Source organism: Excalfactoria chinensis, chromosome 4 (assembly GCF_039878825.1).
Source record: "Excalfactoria chinensis isolate bCotChi1 chromosome 4, bCotChi1.hap2, whole genome shotgun sequence".
Lineage (NCBI taxonomy): Eukaryota > Metazoa > Chordata > Aves > Galliformes > Phasianidae > Excalfactoria > Excalfactoria chinensis.
This window is the reverse complement of record NC_092828.1, coordinates 64,940,367-64,953,513: the sequence shown is the minus strand read 5'-3', so window position 1 is coordinate 64,953,513 and position 13,147 is coordinate 64,940,367. Positions and strand designations below refer to the sequence as shown.

The 13,147-nt window shown below is 40.0% G+C and overlaps 1 protein-coding gene across 2 annotated transcripts in view; it reads right to left on the bottom strand.

Moving 5' to 3' along the window:
* FSTL5 (follistatin like 5) overlaps window positions 1-13,147 on the bottom strand; it is a 232,486-nt gene that overhangs the window by 85,178 nt on the left and 134,161 nt on the right. For both annotated transcript variants that reach the window (XM_072335512.1, XM_072335514.1), the window contains exon 5: window positions 11,653-11,849. In XM_072335512.1, the coding sequence (XP_072191613.1) occupies window positions 11,653-11,849 (197 nt within the window). The remainder of the gene's footprint in view (window positions 1-11,652; window positions 11,850-13,147) is intronic.

Sequence of the window (13,147 nt, the reverse complement as noted above, 5' to 3'; positions counted from 1 at the left end):
TACACCAATGTGGTGGGTGGTAAAATGGCGTTTAATTAACCTCGTGAGTCCCTTATATAGGGCTCCTATTTCATCTAATACATATGCATTACTGAGCATGGGAAGACCTATCGCGTTACAGCACGAGATCTCGCTGATGCCTAATACAACATTTCCCCCTCCCCATGCTCAATAAAGTCATGTCCCGTTACAACGCGAACGCTAGTCCTAAACCTAATATATAAAAATGTTAGTCTCCATATAAATCTAAAATATATAAGTTATCTAAAAAGTGAGGTAGACAAGCTACAATTCATGCAGAGGTAGGTAGTGCAATGTCTAATAATATTAGTGGTTTTCTAATTATTATATCCAAGGCATCTTGGGTTTATACAGTTCCTTCTTCTTCTTAAAGCTTATCATATATCCGTTGGCACTCCATTTTGTCATTAAATATTCTTTCTATCATACGCTGTAAACAACCCTGGATACATTGAAACACACAAGGTAGGCAAATCATTAAAGCTAAGAAAACTAAAATCCCTATAATTAATACTTTAAGAAACTGTTTAAGCCATGGGCCAATATTACCAAATAGTCCATCCAGCCAGCTGCCGAATGCATCATCAATTGCAATTTTCTTGGTATGCTCTTGCATCCACTCCAACTTCTTATGAATTGAATCACTGTGGTCGCTCAGATTGAAGCAGCACATCCCTTCAAAGTCCTTGCATCCGTGCCCTTGGGCCAGTAGCAGAAAGTCTATCGCAGCTCTGTTCTGGAGAACAGCATGTCTGATGTTATTAATGTCCATCAGGAGTTCCGACAAGACCATTGTGGTGACATTAGCTTCTTTCGCAGACCAACAAGCCAATCTCTCAATTTCTCTCAGCGCCTGGGCTGCAGCTACTCCTGGGGCTAAGATTGACGCAAAGATTCTGGCTGTGGGACCCCACAACTGAACCTCATCCCCACAATCCCGATCCAGATTTTTTATTGATCGTTTCTGGCGTTGCACTCGAACCATGCTTTTCATAACATTAATCACCGCAGAATGATTGGGAGCCAACAGTGTCAATTTTCCCAAATAACACGGACCCCCAACTGGATTCTTTGGTATCCCTTGCCAAGCTCTATCCCCACATATCAAGAATATACCCTTAGGAAGAGCTTTGGCTGTACCATTGCTCCATAATCCTTCCCCAGTCAAAGGTTCCTTCCGAGCACAACAACCAGAGCATGCTAGATTGTCAGGACCCCAATAGCATGAGATATTATAGTTGGACCCGTTAGGATGACGTACCACATGCTTCTGATTGTAAGAGAGCCAATTCCCACCCTCCTTTATGCAATGGTCTGCAAATGCATTCTCGGAGCCATCCCCGGAACAAGGACGAGAGAATCCCTCCACCCTTTCAGCAGAAAAACCACAATATGCCCCTGACAACCTATATGTGTCATATCGAATGGGGTTAACTAAAGTGAAAGTTTCGGATCCAATTCTTCTCTGTAATGGTGTCCTATTCCCAAGCAGGCCCTGCCATACCTTATGATTAGACAATTGACCCGGTGTCTTAAAACCCGAAAAATATAGACATCTAACTGGACGTTCCCACTTCTGAGTTTTCTTATTCCATGTTACATTACCGACTGATTGGGATCCAAGCAGCTGCAACTCTGGTGGATCCCATGGTAGGGAGGTATTCAAAGATCTAATAAGGCATGCAGACATTCTGGCCCAATGAGTGAAGTTAGACTCAAACGCCTTCATAAAGAAAACTGTGCTCACTGCATCTTTCTCGCATTTGTTCTTTCGCACATATCCGTTAAACTCCTCTGGGTCCCACCTGGGTACACCAATAAGGCATGTACTAAACGGTGATGAGGCTGACTGTAAACTCAGGCAGAAATCTTTCTGCCCAGTTCGATTAGACCATGTGACCCAAATATTTTCTGGTTGTGACATGAGATGAGCACCCTCTCCCCCTGTAACAAACACAAATACATAAAAACACACAACAAGCGATACAACAAATGTCCTTCTCGTAGGTACAAGCAGTGGTTCTTTATCTGTTCCTTTCTTCTTTCCTGAAGAGTCACTTCGCGGTTGCGGCTGGTGACTGGCCCAACTTCTTGATCGTGGGAAGGACCCTGGGCCCAAGGTGCCTTCCCAATTTCGTTTCCCTGCGGCATGAGAGTAAATCTTCGGCAGAATCGGGCTTCATGACCCAGCTTCCCGCAGGCTTGGCATTTTTCTCTAACCTTATACCGTCTCTCTGGAGCTGTACACTGGTTCTTGTAATGACCTATCTGGCCACATTTAAAGCAGGGGTTCTTAGATTGATTATTTTGTGCGGTCATAACCGAAAGCCATGCCTTTGTCAGGCCATCACTGGGCAATGGTGTTGCTTGTTGTTTGTCCAGCACATACTTAATAATTTCACCCGGAGTCTCCAGATCATCAGGAGCCGCCCGAATGATATCTCTAATATTCTGATGAGACTTTTGCTTAAGACAATCTTTTATAACGGAAGATAATGCTTCCTTAGGTAGTTCTGATCCTTCTACTGCCTGTATCAATCGATTGGCAAATTCAGAGAATGTTTCTGAGGGACCCTGCTTTATCTCTGACCACGGGGAAACAGGTTCTGCTTTTCTTACAAAGTTTCTAAAAGCAGTAGAAGCCGCCCCCGTGGAGGCAAGTAATTCTCCCGGACGGAGGAGCCTAAGCTGCTTCTCTGCAGATCCAGCCAGATCTGCATCCGTTCCTAAAAGCCTCATTAAACTAGTTTTCGGATCTCCCTCCTTCCCATTCGCTGGGTGGTTCGGATCACAAGCAGTCTGTGCTACAACAGCCTTAAGTTGTACCGTCCACTCCTCCTTCCACACAGTAAACTGTACTGGTTCAAGGACAACTCTCATAAGGCTTTCAATATCATATGGCAGTAGGGGACCCGGGGCCATAAGAGCCTCAAAGGTACTCATAGTCATCGGGGACCTCAAGCCCTTTTTCTCAATTGCCTCTATAAACCGAGTCACTGCTTTCGCTTCCAAAGGCACCCAAACTGGTCCTTTCTTCTGGACGACTATCGGAAACACCGCCCAGTCCCGTTCCTTAAGCCCCAACCCTCTCATTGATTCACGGATATCCGACCAATCGGTGGGCTTGCGAGAATCCTCTCGCTCCTCCCTCCTCCGGGGAGACGCGACCAATTGGGTGGGGGTAGGCGGAACCTTTCGTTCCTCCTCTTTTTCCTCCCCCTTCTGGGGAGGCGGGACCGACAGGGCAGGGGTAGGCATTTCCTTTCTTTCCGTCCCTCTCTCCTCCCCCTTCTGGGGAAACGGGACCGGCAGGGTGGGGGCAGGCAATTCCTTTCTCTCCACCCCTCTCTCCTCCCCCTCCTCGGGAGATAAGACAAACGGGGTGGGGATAGGCAATTTTCTTTCCTCCGCTTTTTTCTCACCCTTCTCGGGACGAGATCCCTCCTCCGGAGGTGGGTCTGGGGGTGGCTCAACGCCTCCACGGCGCGCCTCCCCACACGACTCTCCCTCCCTCGGACAAATTCCATCCCCCTCAGGCGAGTAAAAGCTTTGCAAAGAGGGGTATAGGCGGGGATAATATGGTGGCGCCTCCCCAGATGACACAACTTCCGCCTTCTCTTCCGGAGTTGTTTCGGGCGCGGCCATGGCCATTGTGAAAACGGCCGGCGTGGCCGGCGCCATTTTGGGTGCAGAGTCGCCGCCAGAAAGCGATTCCTCCGCACCCCCCGGGACCCCGGACGTCCCAGTATCCAGACCAAAAACCCCAGTCGCGATGGCCTGGACTTGTTTCTCCTCCTTAGCGGCTTTAAGAGCACCCAGGACCAAACCCCAGGTTTTTAACTCCTCCGCTTTATACTCGTGCATTGCTCTATGGAGCATGGCAGCGGTGAAAGAATCCCACCGCTCCGAATCGAGCAGATTACTAGGGGAGGGTAAAATCTGCGCCACCTCCAAACAGGAGATGACGGCAGCTATATCCTTCTTAGAAGGAACATTTCTAACGCAGTGAGTTTTACAAACTCGTGATACTACCTTAATGACGGAATCCATTGTTTTTTCTGGTGCGCGACACCGTACGTCCTTGCACCCTTTGTATATACTCGAGACCTGTAGTCCCGCAGTCTTCCACGGTCCTCGTTTTCTTACGACCGAACCGCAGGTAGAACATCAGCTGCTTCAATTTCCGCCCACCGAGGCGCTTCTACGGGATCTAACCGTAGGACTTGCGTCCGCCACGCAGTTAGCCGTCGCACACTACCCCCAGGACGTGCCTCAGAGAGGGCACCAAATGTTACCTTAATCAAGTAACCTTAAGGAATCACGTCCTTTGTAATGTGCTTCCGACGGCCCCGTGGCCAAGTTACGCACTGCTTACACCAATGTGGTGGGTGGTAAAATGGCGTTTAATTAACCTCGTGAGTCCCTTATATAGGGCTCCTATTTCATCTAATACATATGCATTACTGAGCATGGGAAGACCTATCGCGTTACAGCACGAGATCTCGCTGATGCCTAATACAACACTTCTAGTCTTCTTTAATTACAGAAGACTTAAGTCTTCAACATACACTGCTGTATCTTTAACTCTAAATGAAAACAGAGCATTCAAGCCATTAGATGTACTTAAAATTGCAAGTGGTTAGTGGAAATACAACACTTGGAGGGTGAAAAGCACTGCTGCTTTGCTTGTTTCTTTGGTTAAAACATTTGGTCCCACTGACTTCAGTTGTACAAACAAGGGCTTAACAGCATGCATACCCTGATGTGTGTGCCCCCGGTGCCGCACGGTGGAAGAACTGCCGCTTGCAACACCGGAGGCCCGGGTTCGAATCCCCCCTGTGGCGCAAGTGGTAGAAGTGCCACGCTGCTACACAGAGGGCTCGAATCCCGGGGGTTGGACTCGATGATCTCTAAGGTCCCTTCCAACTCGCACGATACTATGATACAGTAAGGCAATAAAAACTGCTAAAATTTACCAACCCTTAAAACTACAGTCCTGTAATTTAAGGTGTATATTAATATTATCAGATTACATCTTGTGAGCTGAAATCTATCATTATGTTTTTCATCTAATAATTGTCTGATTTTATTTAAAAAAAATAGCAGTAGTCATTAAAATTTGATAAACATTTAGTCCAAATGATTACAATAATTCCAAGAATGATACTGTTGGTATACTATTTTTCTGGCATTTATTTCTTTTCTTCATCAAGCTCAACATTTGATTACAGATACAAGATTTAGTGCTTGTTTATACACTGCAATCTGCAAGGACAAGTTTTAGAAAGTTAAGAAGAGATTTTGTATCATGGTTAGTCTTTGTTAACACTGATTTGCTGTTCAAGCTGCTGCTGATCCATACATTTCTAGACTCCACATGCAATTGGATTACACTGCCTAATTCTCTGAAAGAAAAGCTAAGCTCATCACTGTGGCATCCTGTATGATTTTTCCCCTCTATCACAAGAGACACAGGCCAGAGCAAGCATTAAAGTATGGCAATTTGGATTTTGAAAAAAGAAATTGGAACTATATGTTTTATTACACTGAACTTAGATCAGACTGGCTGGGACATGAAATTATTACCTGCATAAGAACTTAGTAAAGCTGTCTACTTACCAAGTTATTAACAAACAGAAAACGTCAGTACTGAGTGTTTTTAAATTAGCAGGATCAAGCAGACTGTTCTCAGGAGTTTCTAACTCACCATGCTCATCTTTCTGATAGAACCTTTTAACAGATGTTCACTCATCAGTAAAATTCCTTAAGGTGGGACATATTATGACAGTACACACACACACACAAAATCAGTACAAGAAATAAACAGCAGAATCCACATCTGAAGGCTGACTATATTTTGTATAATAAAGACATGCTTTTCTTAAATAAATGTATCAGTAAACGTAAAACTTAAAAAACATCTTTGTCAATAAGGAACTCGATAGTATTTTGGAGGCCTTGTGACTCATCCTGAAAAAATAAATACAAAAAAAAAATTGTCAGATGGCATATATGAGGGAAGTGAATAGTAATGTGGGGAAGGGTAGGGCCACATAGAGAATGAAATGGATCACACGATTAGATGTTATCACAGAAGGTTTTATGGTTTCACAGTGTCAAATATAAGGTAGTTCATCTAAAAACAAGAATCAAAACCATACCTAAATGAGGATAAATGTATCCCAGAAAGCACTGTATCTAAAAAGATGCAGGATTTGCTGTGGATAAGGCAGCCTTATAAAATTCAGGATCACTCTGGAGCCTAAGCAAGCAGTAGCAATATGATCTTTGGAAATGCAACATGGTAACTGAAGTTAGAAAAGCAATTTCTACTTCTTTACATTCAAATGTTGAAATTCATGTTAAAACAGTCACATTTTCTTTGCACATACAAAATTCTATCTTGAGAAGCTAGATGTTAGATTTTTCAAGTTAGAAGTGACCCAAAAAGTAACATTAAACCTACTGAAATGCTTTACGGTAAGAGAGATGAGAAAAATCAATCTCTATGACTTTGTTGCTGTTGATTTTTTTTTTTGCACTGTTTTTAAATGAACACTAGCAGCTGACTGTAGTATCAGTTCAATAGGTATTTTCTCAGGGAAAAGTACGGATGCACCACTTGACAAACAAAAGTCCATAGGTCAGGAAAAAAGAATAACATCTTGCATTCTCTCCACCCCCCAGAAAGGAAATTAGCCCTAAATTTTAGGACCTATAGATGTTGATGTCTTCAACATATTATGGGCAATCTCATTCATTCTATGTTAACCTGGTAAACAGAAGAAATATACTGAGTTTTCCCTCACTGTTTGCTAAAGTGACGGTGTTCCCAGTGTTCTTCTCTGTACCTCAGCAGTACATCCCTTTCCTCTATTAAATCTAGCTTAAAGCCCTGATGATGAGCCCCATCAGCTTGCTGCCTAATGTATTCTTGCTCCTGCTGGTCAAATGTGTCCCATCCCACATCAGCCTTCTCAGTTCATCAAAAATGTTTCCTAGACCACAAAAAACAAAGCCCTGAGCATAACACCATCATCCACATAGTTATTCCATCAACTGGTCTGTTCTCCTTCTTCTGACCAGATTCCAGTCTTCAGTTGGAAAGACTGAGCACTACCCGGACACGTGATCCCTCAAGCATATGCCCAAGTGATGTAAAGTCTGCCTTATTTCCTAATCACAGACTTGTGTGACCCAGCTAGAAAGACCAGGAGAAGACAGTAATCCTCTGGCTTCAGTCCTACCTGCTCTTGTCTTCCCCAGTTCTCTCTAGAAGGGCTATCCAGGCAGCAGGATAAATACAAATATTCATAGGTAACTAGAAAAATCAACTATTTTATTTTAGATCAATTTATTATTTTTTCAAAGAATATTAAAATGCAAACCAAATAATAATAATAATTTAAAAATTAGTGTTCACAGAACTAAACTGTAGGCTAGCTTGCCTGACATTTACACTGTGTAACAAAGCAAGAATTGCTTTTGAACTAGTTTTATATTAGATACAGAGCCATGAGAAAATCCCACTCAAACGTCAGAATTGTCCAAGTGAAAGAAAATAAGTAATAGCCTGCAACTTTAAAGTGTAGTGCTATAATATGTTTTAAAAATTTTCAGACTTGAAACAGCATTTTTTAATAAAAAAAGCAATTATGTTACTTCTTCTGAAGTATTCTTTTTTCCCCTTCTATCAATATGCTAAGGCAAAAACTCCATAATTTCAGATAAAAAATATTTTAATACATTTGTAGTCCAGATGCCTTCATTTCAAGTCCCCAATTATGCTCGATTTTACATTAGGGAGTAAAGCTAAATGGACATGTAAAAGATAAAGTGAGAGAATTTGCACTCATTGCGAAGTAGCAAAAATGACCCCTATGAAGACAAGCTGAGATAGCTGGGGCTGTTCAGCCTGAAGAAAAGGCAGCCCTGGGGAGACCTGAGAGCGACTTCTCTACCTTATAAGAAGGAAGGGGACAGATGCTCTAGCAGCATCTGTTATGATAAGATAATGGGAAATGGTTTCAAACTAAAAAGGGGCAGATTTAGGGTGAATAGAAGTTCTTTTGTTTGTTTGTTTCTTTGTTTACAATAAGAAAGTTGCTGGAACAGGCTGCCAGAAAAACTGCGGATGCCCCATCCTTGGAGACACTTAAGGTAGACTGGACAGGACTCTGAGAAACCTGACGTAGCTGTAGGTGTTCCTGTTCATTTCAAGGCAATTGGACTAGATGGCCTGTAACACCCCTTCCAAATCAAATGATTTTATGATTCTATGAAAATAGAGGAAATAAAATTTAGGGCACTAAAAAATGAAGTTTTAGTTCAATATTCATTTAAACAAAAAATAACTTCAGGATCCTTCAGTAATCTCTGAAGACAATTATATTTTCAGTGCAGAAAAGTAGTATAGCCAAAATCACTGTGGTTGGAAGGGACCTCCGATATCACCTAGAGATCAACCAGACTGCCAAATTTTATCTATGAGGAAAACTGAAAAAAACATTATGTTCATGATAATATTGCTGAGTGAAGTAAAGACTCCTATCCAGTCTTACCAAGACCTTTCAAACATTTTCTCCCTACACAAAGAGAAACACAAAGATATATGGTAAAATATAGTTATCTTTCCAAGAAAATTAATCACTTTTTCAATGCCAGGAACCTTTATCACTCTGCAAATTAGTCAACTATGAGACTGGGACTTTTTGTTCCTTTTCTCCTCCTCTCAATAATTTCAATTTTCAGAAATACTTATGGCTACTGCATACATTAGAAGGAGAAGAAAGCAAGAATCTAATTTGACTTGACACCGGGTTTAAGAAAAAAGCATTCAGTCGATTGAACTCAGCAGAATACACATGTCAAGCTTTCAACAGGCACAAATAATGCTCTGAAAGACAGTTTTTTCAACTAAAGATCCTACACCAAGTCCTTGTAATTTGATTGCTTGTTTTGAATCTTTATTTAGATCGGAGTCATATGTTCAGTTCTCCACAATTATACAGACTAAAAACTCCATCAGTCAGGGCTAAAATTTACAACTGCTGAGATTATACAAGAGCTGGTGCTTAACTGCAAAACTACAAACTATTCTGGATAATCAAGATGATTTATTGTTCCCCACTTCGTCTTAGGTAAAGGAGATGGAGGTTCTCAGATCAGATGAAGCTTCTGCTGTCAAGAAGGCTTCAAGTGAAACATATATTGTTTTTTCTTCTCTATTCATACTGACTAAAGAACTGTCCTGGGAGCAACACGCTATTCTTTGTGTCTCATCAAAATATAACAAACCACTCAGTACTAACAATTATTTCATTGTGCTATTTATTATTCTTTGGATCAGATAATTTGATGGCATGTTATGCCTTTAAACAAAAAGCTCCATGACTGGTATTAAAGGCAGTTGTTTTAAAAATTATTTATATTATTGAAAATGACATATAGCATGGTTGAAAATATCATATTGGAAGATTATTTTTTTTTAACTAAGCTTGACACCAAGAAAGAAATAAAAGAGAAGTGTACATAGTGCAATTAAATTTCTGTAACTTCATAAACATTCAGAAACTCTGCATTTTTTCTATTGACCTTCAATAATGCAACGGCTACACAAAAAAATAATGCTCCCAATTTTATTACATTGGCCCATTATGTTTAATGTCAATGTTGGTCAAATCTTCCCACCAATATTCTGTTACGCATTGTTGCCATGCAACAGTTGGCAGTAGAGTGGCAGTCTGGAAAATCGCTATCTGGTTTGGAAGTGTATATAGTGCAAAGGTGTGTCACTGAATTCCTCTATGCAGAAAAAAGTGGCACCCACTGACATTCAGCAGTAGGAAAACCAAGAGGAGGTGAGTAGTGGAACACTGGGAAACAGTGAGTCACCTCCACTAGTACAGATGTTAACAAGTGCAGCACACAGGTTCTTGTTCATCACTAATGAAAAGACATGGCTAAGGATGGCTACATTGAAAAACAACATTTTATCGCTGAGCATTTGCTTCAGCAAATAGAGTCATTGTGGTCTTTGTACATGTTGTAGTTACCATGGAAATACATAGAACTATGGCTTTCAGTGCATCATATTTGTTACTTCAGTAATTAGATGGGGGCTATGGTAAAGGAAAAAAAAAAAAAAAAAAAAAAAAAGCCAAGATATTTTCAAATGGTAAAATAGAAAAGAATCTAAAATTCAGTTTTTTTATAATGTTAACCAATACCCTAATTGCTAGGGAATTTAAACACTTTGTTTCAATTCTATATAAGTATTACACATAAATCATACAGCTATACCTGCAAGAACTTTGTATGGTATATATTTATGCAGTAGATAAGTACCATTTGTAAAATGTACAAAGGCACCAAATTCACTTGAAAGCAGAAGTTCTGAAAGATTTTAAAAAACATCAAGAAAACATCTCCACAAGGACCACTGTGTCTAACACCTGGCTTCACACAGACCAGACAATATTCAAACCTTCTATCTTTCTTAGACCAGTGTCAAAACACTACTTGAACTCTTGCAGCTTGGGAGCATGGTCACTGCCTTCTGTTGAAGAGCCTTTTCTTAATACCTTACCTGACCCTCCCTGAGGCAGCTCCATACCATTCCCTCAGGCCCCATCGCTGCCACAGAGAGCTGAGCTCAGTGCTGCTCATCCACTCCCTATGCGGAGCTGTAGCCATCCTCAGCTCCTCTGCTCTGGGCTGAGCAAACCCAGGGACTTCAGCTCCTCCTCCCTCATATGTCTTGTCCTCTAGATCCTTCACTACATTTGAAATCCTTATCTGTGATACCCAAAACTATAGTGTTCAAGATGAGGCTGCACAAAGCAGAACAACCCACTCCCTCACCTGACTGGCAGTGCTGGGCCTGATGCAGCAGCACAGGGTAAGGTTGGGTCTTTTGGCTGCTAGGGAACATTGCTCACTTGCGTTCCACTTGCCATCAGCCAGAACCCTGAGAACCCAGAACTACCCTTTCCCGGGTATCAATCGTAACCAAGCAACCTATTATGATTTATAATGCAGCGCCCATTCAGGAAAGTATTTTTTTAGTGGCTGTCTAGTATTCAATGTTACCAACTTTGATGGATTTCAATGGAGCTTCTTGTAAGTAAACTTTGACACTAGTAAATTTTGACAGCCATTGTAGGTAAATTACAACTAGTGCTGTCCTGCCCATTGGAACAACCATTATTGGTCTAAATCTGCAATTTCTAAATAAAGCTTGCTGATTAGAAACACCGTAAAAACTCAATTAGTATTAATAATTGCTTTAAAATACTGCTTTGGTATTTATGTGTTGCTTTCTTTTCTTTTTTTTTTAAACTCCTAGAATACATTTAGACTTCAAGAGTGGACAACAGAATATTTAATGGATAAAGCAACCTATAATATATTCTGCCCCTCCTTATGTATATTTAAAGTAATTGTATTCAGGTTTCTCAATAATTAAGATAATTTCTGAATAATTAATTTTTTTGCAGAAAACCTGAAGTTTTCCATTTCGGAGATACACATATACTTTATAAAGTGAAAGCAACCTGAGACATAGTATTCCATGTCTGAACAATAGCAACTGAACAGTTCTGAGCTAATGGAAACAAATCTAAATCTTACCTGAGACAATTCATTTGTGTCCACAAGTCCATTGCTGTCAGAATCAAAATAATGAAACATCTGATCTACGAGAACTTTCCTTAAAGCCATTTTCTCGCCAACATTTCTATCTTCTGATTGTGCAGCATATATCTGATTTTGAAGGTCCAATAACATATTTTTCACTTTTCTGTATTCAGTAGGTTGGCATTTATCTCCTGAAAAGGAAACACACAACAAAAACTTAGTCTGAATTTGATTTCACAGAAAGAAGTAAATTAAAAAATCAGGATAACAGAAGAGGTTATTAACTCCTTGTAACAACACAAACAGGGTTGCTTTACGAGGCACTGAATTTTTTCTACTGTATATTTATCCACATCATTTCCTTGTCTGGATTTCAGTTAAAGGACAGAAAGTTCTAGACACCTTGCATAGATAAAAACTTCTGTGTATCAAAGCTAAGGAAAGTCTGAACAGTTTTAAACCTGTACTTCTCTCATTCAAGTCATTCTGAAAAGGAGTACCAGGAGATTTCATAAAATGTGACCTTTGGGAAAGCATTTTGTAAACATTCATATTATCATGGTGCAATATATGCAGTAAAAGCCAAAAATATGTTAGGAAATACATGCCAAAGAAAATATTTGAGAATAACATTTGATTTCAAAAAGTAGAAATTACACTTGAACGTTCATAAAGTAGCTTTAGTTTTTCATGTAATAGACAGATGAAACGTATATGAACAAGAGAATTTGGATTCACAAGGGGAAAAGAAATGATGTCTAGTATAAGATCTAGTTCAATTTTTTTCATTATTGAGTCTTTCAATGAAGTGGAAATTGCTACAACAAATGTCCTGCATACCACAATTACAGCTGCTATTTATTTTGAAATACAATGTAATTTACTTCTGGTATGCCATTATATCAGATGCTTTATATTTTAAATTGAATAGATAAACTATTCAGGAGGTTGTGTATGTTTGTTTTTTTTTTTTTCATTGAGATAAGCTTCATAAAGATTGGATATGTAAATGTGGACCAGTAAAATACAGTTACCATGTACTTGTTGCAAACAAACAAAAAAACAACAGTTAGCTACTATTTGTTAACTCTAATGTGACAGAAATACGTTGTGTTGATTACCAAAGAAAGCTGTGCTCTTATTATTCATTTTAGAGAATACCAGTATAAAGGAGGAACAAACATTTCTCTCACAGAAACTGACAAAACAATTTTTATTTTTTTAAATTGGTGATTACCACTTCAGCGCACTTAACATCATTACATTGCTATGAACCACCATCACCATTTGATAAGGTAGAGAGAAATACAGTTCCTACATGCTTCTCATAACCTTACAGAGAAATTCAGATCTGAAAGGGGAGGCCTCCTAAGATGGAACTTAAACTGTACAGGTATAAAAAACATTTTGAAGAATTCAAAACACTCTAGGTTATCTTTTATTTCTAAAAGCTACATAATAGGTAGTAAGTATTTAACAAACCCTCATG